Source organism: Xenopus tropicalis, chromosome 5, assembly GCF_000004195.4.
Source record: "Xenopus tropicalis strain Nigerian chromosome 5, UCB_Xtro_10.0, whole genome shotgun sequence".
NCBI lineage: Eukaryota > Metazoa > Chordata > Amphibia > Anura > Pipidae > Xenopus > Xenopus tropicalis.
The window spans coordinates 3,086,220-3,109,044 of NC_030681.2; the positions used below are offsets into that span (position 1 = coordinate 3,086,220).

The following is a 22,825-nucleotide window of genomic DNA, read 5'->3' on the forward strand; positions in this document are numbered from 1 at the left end:
GGGGACTGGGCACTGGGGATTGGGATGGGGGACTGGGGCTGGGGACTGGGCACTGGGGATTGGGATGGGGGACTGGGGCTGGGGACTGGGCACTGGGGACAGGGACTGGGGACTGGGATGGGGGACTGGGACGGGGGACTGGGCACTGGGGCTGGGATGGGGGACTGGGCACTGGGGCTGGGATGGGGGACTGGGACGGGGGACTGGGCACTGGGGCTGGGGACTGGGATGGGGGACTGGGCACTGGGGCTGGGGACTGGGATGGGGGACTGGGCACTGGGACGGGGGACTGGGCACTGGGGCTGGGGACTGGGACGGGGGACAGGGCACTGGGGCTGGGGACTGGGACGGGGGACTGGGCACTGGGGCTGGGGACTGGGATGGGGGACTGGGCACTGGGGCTGGGGACTGGGACGGGGGACTGGGCACTGGGGCTGGGGACTGGGATGGGGGACTGGGCACTGGGGCTGGGGACTGGGATGGGGGACTGGGCACTGGGGCTGGGGACTGGGATGGGGGACTGGGCACTGGGGCTGGGGACTGGGATGGGGGACTGGGGACTGGGGCTGGGGACTGGGATGGGGGACTGGGGACTGGGCACTGGGCTGGGCACCAAGGTCCCAATGAGAAGAGTAATTGGGCTCAGTAGCCCCCCAGGCCGGAGGGGAAACTGATTAGAGAGTGACAAGTAAAGGTCAAGTTAAGTCCCATAATTCTTTCTTTATTTCAGTACAGACTCCCCCCCCCCCCGACCCCCTTATACCCCCCCCCCTGTCACTTACTGGCGACTAAACTCATATTAATGTAAATAAACATGTTATTAGCCCCCCCCCCCGTGTAACAGCGCTGTCTCCGTAGCAGCACATTAGTGCCCCGGGGGGGGGGGCACAGCCAGGGGGGGACACTAAGCAGAAGAGATTGTAGTCAGAACACTCAGTGAAATGCCCCCCCTGAGAGTTTCCTTCTGGGCAGGGAATATAAATGGGAGTGTGGGGGCCGCGGGGGGGGGGAGGGAATGGCGCCGGTATCGACCCATTAGCTGATGAGGCTCATTGCTGGGGAACATTGTTTCTATTGAGTCAGGAACTTAATGGTTATTTAACGGGGGGGGGGGGGGTTGTTTGTGCGGCTCTGTTATTGGATGGTCTGAGGGCAGATAAGGGGGTGATTTCTAGCACTAATCTAATTGCCCTCACAGTGCGGCCATTTGTACTCAAGCCGAGCACCGCCCGGGGCCCCTCTGACCTTACACCCCACTCTCTCTCTCGAGGGACCATTCTTATTGGCTGCCAAGGTTTTAGTTCAGGAATCAGTCATCTGGGTATGGATTGGGGATAATTGGGTTCACTTACCCTTACTGACCATGGGAAAGAGAGCAGCCCAGGAGCAGGAAGTACAGAGAATCAGAGCTCTGTACCTGGGTAAGTACTGGGGGGAGATTGGATTCACTTACCCAGGGGGAGGTTCCTGTCTGACCATGGGAAAGAGAGCAGCCCAGGAGCAGGAAGTACAGAGAATCAGAGCTCTGTACCTGGGTAAGTACTGGGGGGAGATTGGATTCACTTACCCAGGGGGAGGTTCCTGCCTGACCATGGGAAAGAGAGCAGCCCAGGAGCAGGAAGTACAGAGAATCAGAGCTCTGTACCTGGGTAAGTACTGGGGGGGGGGGGGGGATTCACTTACCCAGGGGGAGGTTCCTGTCTGACCATGGGAAAGAGAGCAGCCCAGGAGCAGGAAGTACAGAGAATCAGAGCTCTGTACCTGGGTAAGTACTGGGGGGACATTGGATTTACTTACCCAGGGGGAGGTCCCTGTCTGACCATGGGAAAGAGAGCAGCCCAGGAGCAGGAAATATAGAGAATCAGAGCTCTGTACCTGGGTAAGTACTGGGGGGAGATTAGATTCACTTACCCAGGGGGTAAGCCAAATGCCCATGCTCTACCCTAAACATATCCTTCTGACATATATTCACCTTATGTGCCCCCCTGCCCCCCATGCTACAGGGTAACACTTGCCCCTTACTCCTGCAGAGCTGGGACCCGCTGGCTCGGCACCAGTTACACAGAAGCAGTGTTTGTGCCCCGGGCCGGGCTCCCGCAGAACATTATGTACTGATGGCAATAAACTGGGCCAAGGACGTGCGTGGGACTGGCGGGTAATGGAGACGGATGGCTCGCTGGGCTACCGGGAGCAACTGGCTGCATTCACTATTAAGCACATTAGTGGCCACAATAAACCCCTCCTGGGGCCAAAGCAACGTACAGAGAGAAAAGGTTAGTGAGTCTGAGTCCCCCCAAGTGATCTGCACCCCGACACCCCCAGCTGTAACGCAGCTCTGCCTCGACTAACGGATTTGTGCTATTATTTTATCCTTTATGTATTTGTCCAGATCTCCTGCAAATCCTTCCAGCAGGAACAGCCTATACCTAGAGACCTTAAAGCTAGGCATAGGGATTCCCCTGTACTAAACACAATTCAGCAGGAACAGCCCCCTAAGTTTGCTCATAGCCTGTACAGAGAGATACCATAAAACTATGGCACATAGGGATTCCCCTGTACTAAGCACAATTCAGCAGGAACAGCCCCCTAAGTTTGCTCATAGCCTGTACAGAGAGATACCATAAAACTATGGCACATAAGGATTCCCCTGTACTAAGTACAATTCAGCAGGAACAGCCCCCTAAGTTTGCCCATAGCCTGTACAGAGAGATACCATACAACTATGGCACATAGGGATTCCCCTGTACTAAGCACAATTCAGCAGGAACAGCCCCCTAAGTTTGCCCATAGCCTGTACAGAGAGATACCATACAACTATGGCACATAGGGATTCCCCTGTACTAAGCACAATTCAGCAGGAACAGCCCCCTAAGTTTGCCCATAGCCTGTACAGAGAGATACCATAAAACTATGGCACATAGGGATTCCCCTGTACTAAGCACAATTCAGCAGGAACAGCCCCCTAAGTTTGCTCATAGTCTGTACAGAGAGATACCATAAATCTATGGCACATAGGGATTCCCCTGTACTAAGCACAATTCAGCAGGAACAGCCCCTAAGTTTGCTCATAGCCTGTACAGAGAGATACCATAAAACTATGGCACATAGGGATTCCCCTGTACTAAGCACAATTCAGCAGGAACAGCCCCTAAGTTTGCTCATAGCCTGTACAGGGAGATACAATTATTCTGTGCTGGTTCAATTGAAGTCAATGGAGGTCCATTCCCAATATAACCCCCACCCCACCCCGGGGCGGAACATTCTATTTCCCTGTTGCTATGGATCAGCCGAGTCTCTCGCAGGTAATGGCTCTAATTATGAACAAAGTATAATTATAAGATTAGAGAGATTCGGTTCAATAAATGGAGTTTTTATTCATCTGCAGAATCATTAACACAAACAGAACCTTCCCACTGTAATTAGGGATTTAGACCCCAATTAATGATGAAAAACAATGAAGCGGATTCTGGTTCTGACTGCAGGTTATACAGGGTCGGACTGGGGGGTGCAGGGCACACCCTCAGGGACCCCCAGTAGTTTCCATAGTTACGCCCCCATACAATGTCAGCAGGTCAGTGAACCCCATTCTCTCCCTCTGGTTTTACTGCCTCCCATTGGCTAAGGCATCCCGTGAGTGACAGGGCCTTCCAGTGAATCCCGCTGCACCCCAAAGTGACACCCCACATCCCAATAACAAGAGCTGCCATTGGCTGATTCAGAAAGCATTGCTCCAAGTATCTCATTAGCCCTAAAGCCAATAGTAACTAACCATCTCCCCCATAGAAACCCACTGGTACATAGGGATGGATACAAAGCACTTGGGATGATTTCTGCCCCTACCTGCCCCCCTGACACCTACCTTTGTGTGACCAGGGCAGGTACCAAGGGCAAGTGACATTCACGTAGGTCCCAGGGAGAGCGTCCGGCCAACAGGCGTAATCATCGAATGTTCTGTTACAGAACCTGCCTGGGGAAGAACAGGAGCCCATTAGATTAGCCTTCAGAACCGAGATATGAGTTATGTGCAGCGCCCCCTATAGGAACCCAGGATACTGAGCTGCTACTGTTGTACTGGAATTGTATTTAAAGGGGAACTCCACCCAAACACAATGTAAGCTTTTTGAAAGGTAAGCATAATTCTGTGCAACTTTGCAACATACATTAATTACAAATATGCAGCCTTTTCATGACGTTTAATGTAATAATCTGGGTCGGAACAGAAACCCACTGGTACATACTGTCGACACGCCAGAGAGGGGCGGCAGCAGGAGGAGCAGTGGCCAACCGGGTTGCCTGGTTGGCTTGGACCGCCCCTGGACCCTAGCAACCAGATAGCAGATAGTGGGCCCGATTCACTAAAGTCCGAAATAAGGGGCCTGATTCACTAAAGGGCGATAAAAATTATCGCACGCTTTTTCGCGTTAAAAAACGCAAAATAACTTGCGCGCGATTCACCATAGTATTATCGCGTGCGAAAAATCGCCATTTTCGCATGGGGTATTTCTCGCACTAGTTTTACCGTTTTGCGTTGATTTCCACGCTGAAAAGAATATGATCGCATGATTCACTATAAGTTTTGCGCGCTAAATATCGCATTCGGCTATACGAAAATTAACACCTACTACAGGCAGGCGAAAAATTATACAAAAGTGCAGTAAATGATTTTTTGCAATAAAATATGGACTTACAGTGTTATTTATTCAGTCTGTGTTTCCCCCAGAGTGACGCAGCCGCCAGTTTGCAGCGAAATGGTCATTTTTAATACAGTAATTTTCCGCAAGTATTGGCGTGTATGGCTAACATGGCGTGCGTTCATTTGCGCGACTATTTCTATTTGGCTACAAGTGATGAAATGTGTAATAAAAAGGGCCTTACCGGCTCGGCGGGGACGCCCGCCGCGCCGCCATCGGCGGGGACGCCCGCCGCGCCGTACTCCCAATGCGCCGGTTCCTTCTTAGTGCGCGCGCGCGCGCACTTCCGCATCTCATAGGCGCATGCGCGCTGACGTCATGACGTCAGCGCGCAATGGCGCGAAATTTAAACTATTTAAAGGGCCATTTTCATACATTCATTGCCCGTGATAGGTTTTACTCCTGGTGCCTGTAAATTGTGCTTTATGCTTCCTGGTTGCTCCTGTTTTTGACCCTGCCTGGCTTTGACGATTCTAAATCCTGTGTCCTGATCCGTGCCTGTCCCTGACTACTGTTTCTGCCTCATCCTTCTGATTGATTCCCGGTTTGACCCTTTGCCTGCCTGACGATCCTAGTTATCTGCCCGCCTCGACCCAAGCCTGTCTGACCACGAACTTGCCTACTCTTATCTGTACCGTGACCATCGGCCTTAAGACTTATATACAGTCGTGCCCCATTGCTAGCCAGAACTCCTGCTCTGCACCTCTCGTATAAGTCCAGGTGGCATCCGAGTAGCTGAGGGCTCCTCCCGAAGCCAAAGGCGGTCACGCTACTGGTGAAGCACGAGCCGAGACCAGGGTGCTTTGCACTTGTTCTGGTATTGGGTGCCGATCGTGACATTATCACGGGCCATGGAAGACTATGGTCACGAAGCCGCTGCTGCTCCATCTGCCTCCTCCACCACTGAAGTGTTGCTGACCACCTTGCTTCAACGCCTAGAGGAACAGGAGCAGAAACAAAACTATCTCCTGCAGGGTTTTCATAATCTGACCCGTAAACTGGAGACCCCACAGCAGCGGTCCAGTCCAGGATCTTCTCCTCCTGTAGGTTCTGCTAACATGTGGGGTAACACCATCAAGCCCCAAGAACCTAAGATTGCCTTCCCTGAAAAATTCTGTGGGGACCGATCCAAATTTTTCACATTTAAAGAGGCGTGTAAGCTATATCTTAGTTTCTTTCCTCATTCATTCTCTACTGATGAGGAGAGAGTAAGATTTGTAATGACCCTCCTTCAGGGTGACCCTCAGATTTGGGCCCTCAGATTGCCCACCTCAGATCCAGCCCGTTCTTCCTTAGACGCTTTCTTTGACTCCATGGCGATTCTCTACGATGACCCGGATCGTGCATCCACTGCCGATGCCGCGATTCGTAGGCTTCGCCAGGGGAAACGGGATGTAGAGGTGTACTGCACTGAATTCCGTCGGTGGGCAGTAGAAACTGGCTGGAATGACATGGCCTTGCGCAGTCAGTTTCGTATAGGCCTGTCTGATTCTATTAAGGATAGCCTGGTCAACTACCCCCTATCTTCTAACCTGGATGACCTCATGTCTTTAGCCATTCAGGTAGATAGGAGACAGAGGGAAAGAAGAGGTGAGAGGAATACCTCTCTTCGTTCTAATTTTTTCAGCTCTCCCAAAGCTGTGTCTAATTTTGAATGTGCTGGTCCCTCCGTACCTTTACCTCAGGAAGAACCCATGCAATTGGGCATTTCCCGCTTATCTCCTGAGGAAAAGGCTCGCAGGCGTTCCCAAGGGTTGTGTATATACTGTGGGGAGAAGGGTCATTTCTTAAATCAATGTCCTAAGAGGCCGGGAAACTCCCAAGCCTAAATGGAGAAGGGGAGCTCCATTTGGGTGCAGGTGTTTCCTCTCCCCTATCTGCCTCTAGGATTTTGATTCCGGTCAAACTAACCTGGCCCACGGGCTCAGTCAAGGTATCTGCTTTTGTGGACTCGGGGGCGGAGGGGAATTTTTTGGATGCCGCTTTTGCAGCCAAATTTGGTGTTCCTTTATTACCTTTAAGTACCCCCATGAGAATCATGGCAGTAGATCAAAGACCTTTAGGATCAGGGTTGGTTTCTGAGACAACCAGGTCTCTGTCTTTGAGTATAAATTCTCATTATGAGGAGTTAGCACTTTACATCATAAAGGGTGCTACCTATCCGCTCATTTTGGGGTTGCCGTGGCTCCAGACTCATAACCCCACAATTGATTGGGCATCCGGGAAAATTATACAATGGGGACCTAATTGTGTGGGTTCATGTTTCTCCTCTATAATGGCAATCACGTCCCTGGAGGGCTTACCCGCAGCTTATGATGACTATATCGATGTATTTTCAAAGAAGGCTGCCGAGACACTACCCCCTCATAGGCGTTATGATTGTCCAATTGACCTCATTCCCGGCTCTACTCCCCCCAGAGGAAGAACTTATCCTCTTTCATTGCCCGAGGCCCAGGCAATGAGAGAGTATATTTCCGAAAATCTAAAAAGAGGGTTCATTAGGCCCTCAAATTCCCCTGCCGGTGCTGGATTCTTTTTTGTGGGCAAGAAGGACGGAGGTCTTCGCCCATGTATTGACTATAGGGGGCTTAATAAGATTACTGTTAAAAACCGCTATCCCCTTCCACTAATTTCTGAGCTTTTTGATCGCGTTAAGGGTGCCAACATCTATACTAAACTAGACCTTAGAGGTGCTTACAATCTCATTCGTATCAGGGAAGGGGATGAGTGGAAAACCGCTTTCAACACAAGGGATGGCCACTATGAATACTTAGTAATGCCTTTTGGTCTCTGCAACGCTCCCGCTGTGTTCCAGGAATTTGTCAATGACATTTTTCGGGATCTGCTGGGGGTGTTCGTAGTGGTCTATCTGGATGACATTCTGATTTTTTCCTCTAACCTAAGTGACCATCATAGTCATGTCAAAGAGGTGTTACGAAGGTTAAGGGAGAATAATTTGTACGCGAAACTTGAGAAATGCACTTTTGAGGTTAGTTCCGTCCAGTTCCTGGGGTTCCATATTTCTAGTAGGGGTCTAGAAATGGATCCAGAGAAAGTAAGAGCAGTTCTGGACTGGACACAACCTCTCTCTCTACGTGCTACCCAAAGGTTTTTAGGTTTTGCCAACTATTATCGTCAGTTCATTAAAAACTTCTCCCTGATTGTTGCCCCCATCACTGACCTTACTAAGAAGGGAGCAGATCCCAGCTTGTGGCCTTTTGAAGCTGTGCAAGCATTTAATTTTCTTAAGAAAGAATTTGTATCTGCCCCCATTCTCCGTCATCCTGATACTGCCCTTCCCTTTATTGTTGAGGTCGATGCCTCTGAAGTTGGGGCAGGGGCGGTTCTCTCTCAAAGGCATCCTTTGACTAACAAACTGCATCCCTGTGCATTTTTCTCTAGGAAATTTTCCCCTTCTGAAGCCAACTACGATATTGGTAATAGAGAACTGTTAGCAATTAAGTGGGCCTTTGAAGAATGGCGGCACTTACTGGAGGGGGCCAAACATGCTGTTTCTGTATTTACAGATCATAAAAATTTATTATATATTGAGTCAGCCAAACGGTTGAATCCTAGACAGGCTAGGTGGGCTCTATTTTTCACCAGGTTTAATTTTTCTATTACTTATAGGCCTGGCTCCAAAAACACTAAAGCTGATGCACTCTCTAGGAGTTTTGAATCTAATCCTCCTGACCCTAGGGAGTGCATACCCATTATCCCAGGTGAGTTGATTGTGGCAGCTCTGGGGGTTGATCTCACCAACCTTTTATCCACAGTTCAGTCTTCTGCCCCAGTTGGGACTCCCTCCGGGAGGCTATTTGTTCCTGAAAATCTCAGGGAGCAGGTGTTAAAAGAAGCTCACGACTCTAAAATGGCGGGGCACCCTGGCATTGCCAAGACCGTGTCTCTCCTGTCTCGTAGCGTTTGGTGGCCCTCCCTCACTCGAGATGTCAAAGCGTTTGTTAATTCATGTTCTGTCTGTCATAGATCTAAACCTTCCAGAAACCTTTCACAGGGATTGTTAAGGTCACTGCCAATCCCTGACAGACCCTGGTCCCATCTTTCGATGGATTTTATTGTAGATCTCCCTCCTTCCCAAGGAAAAACGGTAATTTGGGTGGTGGTGGATAGGTTTAGTAAGATGAGTCACTTCATTCCCCTCCCACACCTCCCTTCCGCTAAATCTTTGGCTGATTTATTTGTGTCTAATATTTTCAGGTTACATGGATTTCCGATTAACATTGTTTCAGATAGAGGGGTGCAATTTGTTTCTAAATTTTGGCGAGCGTTCTGTTCTCTGGTGGGGATTGAATTATCTTTTTCCACCGCATATCACCCTCAGACTAATGGGCAAACTGAAAGAGTTAACCAGTCACTTGAACAATTTCTGAGGTGTTATGTGTCTGACAATCAGTCCTCTTGGGCGGAACTATTACCCTGGGCAGAATTTGCGTATAATAACGCCACTCACTCCTCTACTGGTCAGTCTCCTTTTTTCATTGTCAATGGTCTTCATCCAAAAGCATTTTCATTTTCCGGTTCATTGTCATCTGTGCCCTCTGTTAATTCTTCGATTAGTCAGTTTGCTAAAATTTGGTCTGATGTTCATGATTCACTTTCTAAAGCTACTGCTATCCAAAAGAAATCTGCTGACAGATCCCGCAGGGAGGCTCCCCACTATCAAGTTGGTGATTCAGTCTGGCTATCCACAAAGAATATTAAGTTGAGGATCCCTTCTCTTAAGTTGGGGCCTAGATTCATTGGCCCATATGCTATTACTGAGGTTATAAACCCCTCTTCTGTTCGTCTTAAGCTTCCGCAAACCTTTAAAATTTCTGATTCTTTCCATGTTTCCCTTTTAAAGCCAGCTCCCCAGGTCCGTGTATTGCCTGTTCCTCCCCCAGTATTGGTTGACGGGCAGTCCGAGTTTGAGGTACAGGAGCTTCTCGACTCTCGTATGGTGCGTGGTCGACTCCAGTATCTAGTAAGGTGGAAGGGCTATGGCCCTGAAGAGAATTCTTGGGTTTCAGTTAATGACATCAAGGCTGATCGTCTCAGGAAACAATTCCATTCTAGGTTTCCTAAGAGACCTGGGGGTCCAGTGGCCCCCCCTGGAGAGGGGGGTAATGTAATAAAAAGGGCCTTACCGGCTCGGCGGGGACGCCCGCCGCGCCGCCATCGGCGGGGACGCCCGCCGCGCCGTACTCCCAATGCGCCGGTTCCTTCTTAGTGCGCGCGCGCGCGCACTTCCGCATCTCATAGGCGCATGCGCGCTGACGTCATGACGTCAGCGCGCAATGGCGCGAAATTTAAACTATTTAAAGGGCCATTTTCATACATTCATTGCCCGTGATAGGTTTTACTCCTGGTGCCTGTAAATTGTGCTTTATGCTTCCTGGTTGCTCCTGTTTTTGACCCTGCCTGGCTTTGACGATTCTAAATCCTGTGTCCTGATCCGTGCCTGTCCCTGACTACTGTTTCTGCCTCATCCTTCTGATTGATTCCCGGTTTGACCCTTTGCCTGCCTGACGATCCTAGTTATCTGCCCGCCTCGACCCAAGCCTGTCTGACCACGAACTTGCCTACTCTTATCTGTACCGTGACCATCGGCCTTAAGACTTATATACAGTCGTGCCCCATTGCTAGCCAGAACTCCTGCTCTGCACCTCTCGTATAAGTCCAGGTGGCATCCGAGTAGCTGAGGGCTCCTCCCGAAGCCAAAGGCGGTCACGCTACTGGTGAAGCACGAGCCGAGACCAGGGTGCTTTGCACTTGTTCTGGTATTGGGTGCCGATCGTGACAAAATGTTTCGCCAGGCATGGATTCGCAGCGAATTTTTGGACGTGCGTTGAATTTTTTCGCGGCGGATTTTTTCATGCGTTTCGCAAAACAATCCGCCAATGGCAAAACGCATGAAAAAATTTGCCACGCAAAAATTCACCGCACATCCAAAAATTGATACAAGTGTCAAAAAATAATAGTCACGGGCAACAATTTTTTTGCCCGCACAACATTTTTGCCGTTTCGGGGATCTTTCGAAAGATTTGCTAATTTTTCACTAAAGAAACCAGAACAGATTCACTCATCACTAGTGGCTACTATTTATATGCTACTATTTATATGCTACTATTTATATGCTACCATTTATATGCTACTATTTATATGCTACCATTTATATGCTACCATTTATATGCTACCATTTATATGCTACCATTTATATGCTACCATTTATATGCTACTATTTATATGCTACCATTTATATGCTACCATTTATATGCTACCATTTATATGCTACTATTTATATGCTACTATTTATATGCTACCATTTATATGCTACCATTTATATGCTACCATTTATATGCTACCATTTATATGCTACCATTTATATGCTACCATTTATATGCTACTATTTATATGCTACTATTTATATGCTACTATTTATATGCTACTATTTATATGCTACCATTTATATGCTACCATTTATATGCTACTATTTATATGCTACCATTTATATGCTACCATTTATATGCTACTATTTATATGCTACCATTTATATCAGGGGGCTCAAACTCAATTTACCTGGGGGCCGCAGGAGGCAAAGTCAGGATGAGGCAGGGCCGCATAAGGGATTTCACAAAAAATTGGCTTTCAAGGGATAATGCAAGGCACGGCGGGCGGGATCTGCTGATTGCGGAAATGACGTTATGCCATCATTACAGTTATTATGGGAAGACGTTCTGTGTGCACAATTAGCTCCTTAGCAGCTAATTGTGCACACAGAACGTCTTCCCATAATAACTGTTATGATGGCATAACGTCATTTCCGCAATCAGCAGCTCCCGCCCGCCGTGCCTTGCATTATCCCTTGAATCGCAATAAAAATCGCAATCCATTCATTGCTTTTGAGAAGGCGTTGGTGTGGGCCACAAAATATTGTACCGAGGGCCGCAAATGGCCCGCGGGCCGCGAGTTTGAGACCCCTGATTTATATGCTACTATTTATATGCTACTATTTATATGCTACTATTTATATGCTACTATTTATATGCTACTATTTATATGCTACTATTTATATGCTACTATTTATATGCTACCATTTATATGCTACTATTTATATGCTACTATTTATATGCTACCATTTATATGCTACCATTTATATGCTACTATTTATATGCTACTATTTATATGCTACTATTTATATGTGGCTAATATTTATATACACCATTTATATGCTTCGACAATTTTTATACACTATTTCTATGCTACCATTCATATTCGGCGATTATTCGCGTAATTTAGCGCATGTACAGGCAAATACCGCATTGAAATAGTCTTTCGCGAGTTAAATAACGCTTGCAATATCGTGCGTAAAAATGCGCGAGAATGCTTATAGTGAATCGTGCGAAAAATCGACAAAATTAAGCGGCGGTAAAAATTTTAGCGCACAATAAGAATAGTGCACGTTTTATTGCCCTTTAGTGAATCAGGCCCAAGGAGTGCTATTTATAGCATGCGTTAAAAATCTTATCACTTCTTATTTTTCACTCGATTCACTAAAAGGACACTTGTCATAATTTAGAAGCGATGTTCTTGGCGTTATTTATCTTACGATGACATATTTTCAAGCAATATATTACGCACGTAACCATTACTTTCTGAAAACCACCATTTCCCTCCCGCATCACTCTAGGGCCAACATATACTTGAAAAAATACGACTGCAAACTCCATGTTGTGTTGCCAATAGCTCACGAACCGCAATTTTCTTTAAGTACCGCCTGCCCCAAGTAGGGTTAATATTCACACAGATTAACACGATATTTTGCACGTTTAACGCTTCATATGTGTTTGTGAATCATGCGTTAGTACTATTTCTATTCGCTAATTAACGCAATGCGGTTTTTTTGTGCATGCGATATGCGGATTAACACATGCGAAATGACTTTGATGAATCGGTACTTAATTATCGCATGCTTTTTAATGAAAAAAACTATGCGATAAGCGTTATTGACCTTTAGTGAATCGGCCCCTATAACGCTTATTGCATAGTTTTTTTCATTAAAATCGAGCGAAAAATAAGAAGTGATAAGATTTTTAACGCATGCTATAAATAGCACTCCTTATTTCAGACTTTAGTGAATCGGGCCCAGTGTCCCTAGCAATAGATAGCAGATAGTTAGTGTCCCTAGCAACCAGATAGCAGATAGTGTCCCTAGCAATAGATAGCAGATAGTTAGTGACCCTAGCAACCAGATAGCAGATAGTGTCCCTAGCAATAGATAGCAGATAGTTAGTGACCCTAGCAACCAGATAGCAGATAGTGTCCCTAGCAATAGATAGCAGATAGTTAGTGTCCCTAGCAACCAGATAGCAGATAGTGTCCCTAGCAATAGATAGCAGATAGTTAGTGACCCTAGCAACCAGATAGCAGATAGTGTCCCTAGCAATAGATAGCAGATAGTTAGTGTCCCTAGCATCCAGATAGCAGATAGTTAGTGTCCCTAGAAACCAGATAGCAGATAGTGTCCCTAGCAATAGATAGCAGATAGTTAGTGTCCCTAGCAACCAGATAGCAGATAGTGTCCCTAGCAACCGGATAGCAGATAGTGTCTCTAGCAACAGATAGCAGATAGTTAGTGACCCTAGCAACCAGATAGCAAATAGTGTCCCTAGCAATAGATAGCAGATAATTAGTGACCCTAGCAACCAGATAGCAAATAGTGTCCCTAGCAATAGATAGCAGATAGTTAGTGTCCCTAGCATCCAGATAGCAGATAGTGTCCCTCGCAATAGATAGCAGATAGTTAGTGTCCCTAGCAACCAGATAGCAGATAGTGTCCCTAGCAATATATAGCAGATAGTTAGTGTCCCTAGCAACCAGATAGCAGATAGTGTCCCTCGCAATAGATAGCAGATAGTTAGTGTCCCTAGCAACCAGATAGCAGATAGTGTCCCTTGCAATAGATAGCAGATAGTTAGTGTCCCTAGCAACCAGATAGCAGATAGTGTCCCTAGCAACCGGATAGCAGATAGTGTCTCTAGCAACAGATAGCAGATAGTTAGTGACCCTAGCAACCAGATAGCAAATAGTGTCCCTAGCAATAAATAGCAGATAGTTAGTGTCCATAGAAACCAGATAGCAGATAGTGTCTCTAGCAACAGATAGCAGATAGTTAGTGTCCCTAGCATCCAGATAGCAGATAGTGTCCCTAGCAATAGATAGCAGATAGTTAGTGTCCCTAGCAACCAGATAGCAGATAGTGTCCCTAGCAATAGATAGCAGATAGTTAGTGTCCCTAGCAACCAGATAGCAGATAGTGTCCCTAGCAATAGATAGCAGATAGTTAGTGTCCCTAGCAACCAGATAGCAGATAGTGTCCCTAGCAATAGATAGCAGATAGTTAGTGTCCCTAGCAACCAGATAGCAGATAGTGTCTCTAGCAATATATAGCAGATAGTTAGTGTCCCTAGCAACCAGATAGCAGATAGTGTCCCTAGAAATAGATAGCAGATAGTTAGTGTCCCTAGCAACCAGATAGCAGATAGTTAGTTTCCCTAGCAACCAGATAGCAGATAGTGTCTCTAGCAATAGATAGCAGATAGTTAGTGTCCCTAGCAACCAGATAGCAAATAGTGTCCCTAGCAATAGATAGCAGATAATTAGTGTCCCTAGCAACCAGATAGCAAATAGTGTTCCTAGCAATAGATAGCAGATAGTTAGTGACCCTAGCAACCAGATAACAGATAGTGACCCTAGCAACCAGATAGCAGATAGTGTCTCTAGCAATAGATAGCAGATAGTTAGTGACCCTAGCAACCAGATGACAGATAGTTAGCGACCCAATATGCGTTAGTTCTATTCACACTAGCACCACGCAAATGCGTTACTGACACCGCACAGATTGGCGCCAGAGGTGATACAATTACCCAATCAGCAGGGCGCACCAATTGGCAAGCACTAACTATTACACTGGAATTCTGGGGGAAATGATACTTACCCTTTAAACTGCAAGTCTCTTTCCCTGGGGAGCTGAAGGTTCCCCTAATGTCTGTATACCAGGGAATAATACAGGAGGTTGCACGAAGGTCCCATTATTATTATTATTTGTGGCCTTTAATTATCTGCTTTATGATGCGCTGTAATCAAGCTGTGCCAGCCAATTAAGGTGCCGCTAATTTGCCCTTCTCCCAGGCAACCTTCCCCGTGTCCCCCCCCGTACGTACAGATACGGCTTATCTATTGCAAGGTAAGTGAGGTGACAGGGACACTGGGTCGGTAGGAATCGGATTTAACCCCCTGTGTCCCACCATTCAGCATCGGGGACTTTTTTCCAAAGGAATGCTCACTGATAGCCAGTATTATTATTATACAGAATCCCCGTGGGCATACAGAGCCCCTATGGGACATACAGAACCCCCATGGGCATACAGAACCCCTATGGGATATACAGAGCCCCTATGGGACATACAGAACCCCCATGGGCATACAGAACCCCTATGGGATATACAGAACCCCTATGGGACATACAGAACCCCTATGGGATATACAGAACCCCCACGGGCATACAGAACCCCTATGGGATATACAGAACCCCCATGCACATACAGAGCCCCTATGGGATATACAGAACCCCCATGGGCATACAGAGCCCCTATGGGATATACAGAACCCCTATGGGACATACAGAACCCCCGTGGGCATACAGAACCCCTATGGGATATACAGAACCCCCATGGGCATACAGGACCCCCGTGGGCATACAGGACCCCCATGGGCATACAGAGCCCCTATGGGACATACAGAACCCCCATGGGCATACAGAACCCCTATGGGATATACAGAACCCCTATGGGACATACAGAACCCCTATGGGATATACAGAACCCCTATGGGATATACAGAACCCCCATGCACATACAGAGCCCCTATGGGATATACAGAACCCCCATGGGCATACAGAGCCCCTATGGGATATCCAGAACCCCTATGGGACATACAGAACCCCCATGGGCATACAGAGCCCCTATGGGACATACAGAACCCCCGTGGGCATACAGAACCCCTATGGGATATACAGAACCCCCATGGGCATACAGGACTCCCTGTGGGCATACAGAACCCCCGTGGGCATACAGAACCCCCCCTGGGCATACAGTTAAAGATTCCATAGGTGGCAGAACCCTAATATGACAGTAAATGGTTGTGGGATCCCTGGGGGGGAGAAGGGGCCTTACCAGTCAGTAGGGTGGGCACCTGCTGGAAGCTGCTCAGGCACTGCTGCTGGTACTCTCTCCATTTCTGGATGGTGTCCGACAGGGAGACGGCCGAGCCCTGAAACACAAAGCATTGGGGCGAGTGGGTCACCGAGCAGATCCAATTCATTACTGAGCTGCTTATTATTCTCTGTCGTTCATGTCTCACCCCATGTAGCCCCCCACATAGGAAATGCTGCGGGATTTTTAGCTGCAGGGAAATCTACAAACTGCTCCCTGCAACAAATAGTCATTTGCATAATAACCAAATTACCAAATTCATTTTTTTTTGTATGAAATTCATCTCTAGGACGGTTAGGGAGAAAGTGGGGTGCGCTAAACGTGCGATTTACCTCTTTCCCGTCTCTGAAAAAGGATATTTATCATTCACACTTTTGGGTGAAGGAAATAAAACACTGGACACAAAAATAATTCTCCCTATGTCGGAGCGGTTCCTTTGGGGAAATAATTTTCTTTTGACGTTGCAGGTTACGTGGTACCTGATACTGGAAGAGAACAGCACCCTCCCCAATGTCTATGCACATTTATCAGTCAAAAGTGGAAAAATAACATTTCAGGGGCGTGCCCCTTCGTCAGACCCCCCCAAAATATCTACTGGTTCTGTTTGTGCAACGACATCACTAAACACCATATATAAGACTATAGTTTACTGGATATTCATAGTTTTTGTGTATTATATGCTTAGTGATGTCATTGTGTCATGTGATCAGGGTTTCATGGCCTCAGTGACTGCTAATATCCTTATCATTTACAGTAGGGGGTACATTATCCCTTATAATACATGAGTGATACTCAGAGTTCCCTGTATAACTCAGCCTGCAGCCTTGTGCCTTTATATGTGGGGCACAGAACCCCTCAGTGACTGCTAATATCCTTATCATTTACAGTAGGGGGTACATTATCCCTTATAATACATGAGTGATACTCAGAGTTCCCTGTATAACTCAGCCTGCAGCCTTGTGCCTTTATATGGGGGGCACAGAACCCCTCAGTGACTGCTAATATCCTTATCATTTACAGTAGGGGGTACATTATCCCTTATAATACACGAGTGATACTCAGAGTTCCCTGTATAACTCAGCCTGCAGCCTTGTGCCTTTATATGGGGGGCACAGAACCCCTCAGTGACTGCTAATATCCTTATCATTTACAGTAGGGGGTACAGTATCCCTTATAATACATGAGTGATACTCAGAGTTCCCTGTATAACTCAGCCTGCAGCCTTGTGCCTTTATATGGGGGGCACAGAACCCCTCAGTGACTGCTAATATCCTTATCATTTACAGTAGGGGGTACATTATCCCTTATAATACATGAGTGATACTCAGAGTTCCCTGTATAACTCAGCCTGCAGCCTTGTGCCTTTATATGGGGGGCACAGAACCCCTCAGTGACTGCTAATATCCTTATCATTTACAGTAGGGGGTACATTATCCCTTATAATACACGAGTGATACTCAGAGTTCCCTGTATAACTCAGCCTGCAGCCTTGTGCCTTTATATGGGGGGCACAGAACCCCTCAGTGACTGCTAATATCCTTATCATTTACAGTAGGGGGTACAGTATCCCTTATAATACATGAGTGATACTCAGAGTTCCCTGTATAACTCAGCCTGCAGCCTTGTGCCTTTATATGGGGGGCACAGAACCCCTCAGTGACTGCTAATATCCTTATCATTTACAGTAGGGGGTACATTATCCCTTATAATACATGAGTGATACTCAGAGTTCCCTGTATAACTCAGCCTGCAGCCTTGTGCCTTTATATGGGGGGCACAGAACCCCTCAGTGACTGCTAATATCCTTATCATTTACAGTAGGGGGTACAGTATCCCTTATAATACATGAGTGATACTCAGAGTTCCCTGTATAACTCAGCCTGCAGCCTTGTGCCTTTATATGTGGGGCACAGAACCCCTCAGTGACTGCTAATATCCTTATCATTTACAGTAGGGGGTACATTATCCCTTATAATACATGAGTGATACTCAGAGTTCCCTGTATAACTCAGCCTGCAGCCTTGTGCCTTTATATGGGGGGCACAGAACCCCTCAGTGACTGCTAATATCCTTATCATTTACAGTAGGGGGTACATTATCCCTTATAATACATGAGTGATACTCAGAGTTCCCTGTATAACTCAGCCTGCAGCCTTGTGCCTTTATATGGGGGGCACAGAACCCCTCAGTGACTGCTAATATCCTTATCATTTACAGTAGGGGGTACATTATCCCTTATAATACATGAGTGATACTCAGAGTTCCCTGTATAACTCAGCCTGCAGCCTTGTGCCTTTATATAGGCACAGAGCCCCACAGAACCTGGAGCATCTCTTTGGATCCAGTACAACTGCACCTCCCAACCCCTCGCTGGAATCCAGGGACAATGTGGGGAGATTGTGCTGTTTCAGCTCAGAATCTGCTTTATCGGCTCATTCCCATGATGCTCAGCAAACACCTGTAAGCACCAATACCCCCTGCAGGGACTGTTTATAAAAAGCCAATAATCCTATTGGAGCGTAAAGGCCAAACCTGAAATGTCACTTTCATTTGCGGCAAAATGAAGCTGATGGAGCCGTAGAATTAATTGCTCCACGGGACAAACACGTTAATGAGTTTATTTTATTTACGTTCCCCCGTGTCGCTCCTGCTGCTCTCATCCCCCCCCCCCCCAGGCAAAAGGGACAATAAACTGCGCTTAATTGGGAAATGCAATGGGATCTGTTATTGGCAGAGACATTTCCCTTAATGTGCCACTCAGAACCGGATCCGATTGGGGCATTTTATTTGAACTGCAAAGTGGGGCAATAGGCAGAGCGGCTCTGGGCAAGTAGAACAGCAGCGACAGCGCCGGTGTGTGAGATACCATAAATCTAGTGGAGCATAGGGATTCCCCTGTACTAAGCACAATTGAGCAGGAACAGCCCCCTAAGTTTGCCCATAGCCTGTACAGAGAGATACCATAAAACTATGGCACATAGGGATTCCCCTGTACTAAGCATAATTCAGCAGGAACAGCCCCCTAAGTTTGCCCATAGCCTGTACAGAGAGATACTATAAAACTATGGCACATAGGGATTCCCCTGTACTAAGCACAATTCAGCAGGAACAGCCCCCTAAGTTTGCCCATAGCCTGTACAGAGAGATACCATAAAACTATGGCACATAGGGATTCCCCTGTACTAAGCATAATTCAGCAGGAACAGCCCCCTAAGTTTGCCCATAGCCTGTACAGAGAGATACTATAAAACTATGGCACATAGGGATTCCCCTGTACTAAGCACAATTCAGCAGGAACAGCCCCCTAAGTTTTCTCATAGCCTGTACAGAGAGGTACCATAAAACTATGGCACATAGGGATTCCGCTGTACTAAGCACAATTCAGCAGGAACAGCCCCCTAAGTTTGCCCATAGCCTGTACAGAGAGATACCATGAAACTATGGCACATAGGGATTTCCCTGTACTAAGCACAATTCAGCAGGAACAGCCCCCTAAGTTTGCCCATAGCCTGTACAGAGAGATACCATAAAACTATGGCACATAGGGATTCCCCTGTACTAAGCACAATTCAGCAGGAACAGCCCCCTAAGTTTGCTCATAGCCTGTACAGAGAGATACCATAAAACTATGGCACATAGGGATTCCCCTGTACTAAGCACAATTCAGCAGGAACAGCCCCCTAAGTTTGCCCATAGCCTGTACAGAGAGATCCCATAATAACACACCAGTACCAAAAGAGTTAAGAATGTGGGGCTTTAATGTTGGTGCCAATTTCTTTCCTTTCGTTCCAATCATCAATTCCAATTCTGGTTTATATTTGCGAAACCAAAGAGTTATTTCCCGGTATAGAGGGGTCTCTGGCCTCGCTGCACATTCCAGTGAGTAAGCAATCGGCTGAGGAAGAGATTTCAGGTTCCGGCACTGACAGCTTCATGGCTCCGGTGCCACAGACTTGGGGCTCCCTGGCTGCTATGTGCGCCCCTCCTGCATTCCAGGACTCTACCCATAATCCCCCTGGGCTATAAATCTCTCAGGGCCCTGCCCCATGTATTATCCACACGCAGGAACCAAATAAACACATTGGAACCAGACGTTCTGGCTGCATTCTCCCCCCTCTCCAGCAGGGGAGCTGTGGTGCATTCCTCTGATTATATTCCTGTAGAACAGTGCTGTCCAACTTCTGTTGTACCGAGGGCCGGAATTTTTCCGACCTACGTGGTGGAGGGCCGATAATGGAAGGCAGGTTTGACCACTCCCCCTTTTGAAACCGCACCCACTTGAAACCACACCCATGTTATCACATGACCATACCCATATTAATGGTTGTAGTACAGCAAAAACCTGCCATACTCTGCCTGCCCTACCCTGCCTGTGTGCCATACTCTGCCTGCCCTACCCTGCCTTTGTGTGTGCCATACTCTGCCTTCCCTACCCTGCCTGTGTGTGCCATACTCTGCCTTCCCTACCCTGCCTGTGTGTGCCATACTCTGCCTGCCCTACCCTGCCTGCGTGCCATACTTTCACTGTGTGTGCCATTCTTGGCTGGTTTGTGCCAAACTTGGCCTGTGTGCCATACTCTGCTTGCCCTACTCTGCCTGTGTGTGCCATACTCTGCTTGCCCTATGCTGCCTGTGTGTATGGCACACACAGGCAGCCTACAGTGACACAATGCTGGCACTGCTCCTACAGTCTGCACAATAACTATATATTAAAAAACTTTTTAATTGCAGTACCACCTCAGTATATGTTCTTTTTGTAGTATGTAGGATTATTTGTGGGTTTCTACTGCTCCTGAGGTGTGAACAGGGGAACAATGGGAGTGATTACAGCCTGAGCCTGAGGTGGGAACACTGCAGGGGGGAACAATGCAGAGATTAAAAGGTGGAACAACACAGGGGATTACATATTTAACCAATACAGGGGGATTACAGCCTGAATCTGAGGTGAGAACCCTGCAGGGGGGCAGTTAATCTCAGTACTGATACCATTTAAAGCTTACACAAGAGTAAGCCATCAAAGCAGCCAGACAGGTGGGGGGCCACACAGAGGGGGGTCGCGGGCCGCCAGTTGGACAGCACTGCTGTAGAACAAGGTGCTGGGCTGGAACTCTCACCACTGGGTTTGGGGCTACAGTAGAACCCCCATTTTATACTATTCAGGGACCAGAAATAATGGTGTAAAATCTGGGAAAGTGGAAAACCAAGGAAATGCATTAAGTATGACATGTTGGCAGGGCCACAACAACACGGAGGTTTCACTATATCATCTGTTTATTTTCCATAGTAGTATATATATAAATATGGGGGTTCCAGCCGCCTCTCTAGCACCTCTCAGTGCTACTGTCCCGGAATGCGATATATACCCAAGGAATGTAACACAAGGCAGCAGCCTGACAGACCTGACTCGCTGGGGGAGACTGACCCCTGAAACAATGTAACACAAGGCAGCAGCCTGACAGACCTGACTCGCTGGGGGAGACTGACCCCTGAAACAATGTAACACAAGGCAGCAGCCTGACAGACCTGACTCGCTGGGGGAGACCGACCCCTGAAACAGTGTAACACAAGGCAGCAGCCTGACAGACCTGACTCGCTGGGGGAGACCGACCCCTGAAACAGTGTAACACAAGGCAGCAGCCTGACAGACCTGACTCGCTGGGGGAGACCGACCCCTGAAACAGTGTAACACAAGGCAGCAGCCTGACAGACCTGACTCGCTGGGGGAGACCGACCCCTGAAACAGTGTAACACAAGGCAGCAGCCTGACAGACCTGACTCGCTGGGGGAGACCGACCCCTGAAACAGTGTAACACAAGGCAGCAGCCTGACAGACCTGACTCGCTGGGGAGACCGACCCCTGAAACACTGTAACACAAGGCAGCAGCCTGACAGACCTGACTCGCTGGGGGAGACCGACCCCTGAAACAGTGTAACACAAGGCAGCAGCCTGACAGACCTGACTCGCTGGGGGAGACCGACCCCTGAAACAGTGTAACACAAGGCAGCAGCCTGACAGACCTGACTCGCTGGGGGAGACCGACCCCTGAAACAGTGTAACACAAGGCAGCAGCCTGACAGACCTGACTCGCTGGGGGAGACCGACCCCTGAAACAGTGTAACACAAGGCAGCAGCCTGACAGACCTGACTCGCTGGGGGAGACCGACCCCTGAAACAGTGTAACACAAGGCAGCAGCCTGACAGACCTGACTCGCTGGGGGAGACCGACCCCTGAAACACTGTAACACAAGGCAGCAGCCTGACAGACCTGACTCGCTGGGGGAGACCGACCCCTGAAACACTGTAACACAAGGCAGCAGCCTGACAGACCTGACTCGCTGGGGGAGACTGACCCCTGAAACAGTGTAACACAAGGCAGCAGCCTGACAGACCTGACTCGCTGGGGGAGACTGACCCCTGAAACAGTGTAACACAAGGCAGCAGCCTGACAGACCTGACTCGCTGGGGGAGACTGACCCCTGAAACAGTGTAACACAAGGCAGCAGCCTGACAGACCTGACTCGCTGGGGGAGACTGACCCCTGAAACACTGTAACACAAGGCAGCAGCCTGACAGACCTGACTCGCTGGGGGAGACTGACCCCTGAAACAGTGTAACACAAGGCAGCAGCCTGACAGACCTGACTCACTGGGGGAGACTGACCCCTGAAACAGTGTAACACAAGGCAGCAGCCTGACAGACCTGACTCACTGGGGGAGACTGACCCCTGAAACACTGTAACACAAGGCAGCAGCCTGACAGACCTGACTCGCTGGGGGAGACTGACCCCTGAAACAGTGTAACACAAGGCAGCAGCCTGACAGACCTGACTCACTGGGGGAGACTGACCCCTGAAACACTGT

General features: G+C 48.0%; 1 protein-coding gene across 1 annotated transcript in view; it reads right to left on the minus strand.

Annotated features, from left to right (window-relative positions):
* glp1r (glucagon like peptide 1 receptor) overlaps positions 1–22,825 on the minus strand; it is a 99,679-nt gene that overhangs the window by 57,604 nt on the left and 19,250 nt on the right. The window contains exons 2-3 of the mRNA XM_031902204.1: positions 15,926–16,022; positions 3,860–3,967 (exon numbers count right to left, since the gene is read on the minus strand). Of these exons, the coding sequence (XP_031758064.1) occupies positions 3,860–3,967; positions 15,926–16,022 (205 nt within the window). The remainder of the gene's footprint in view (positions 1–3,859; positions 3,968–15,925; positions 16,023–22,825) is intronic.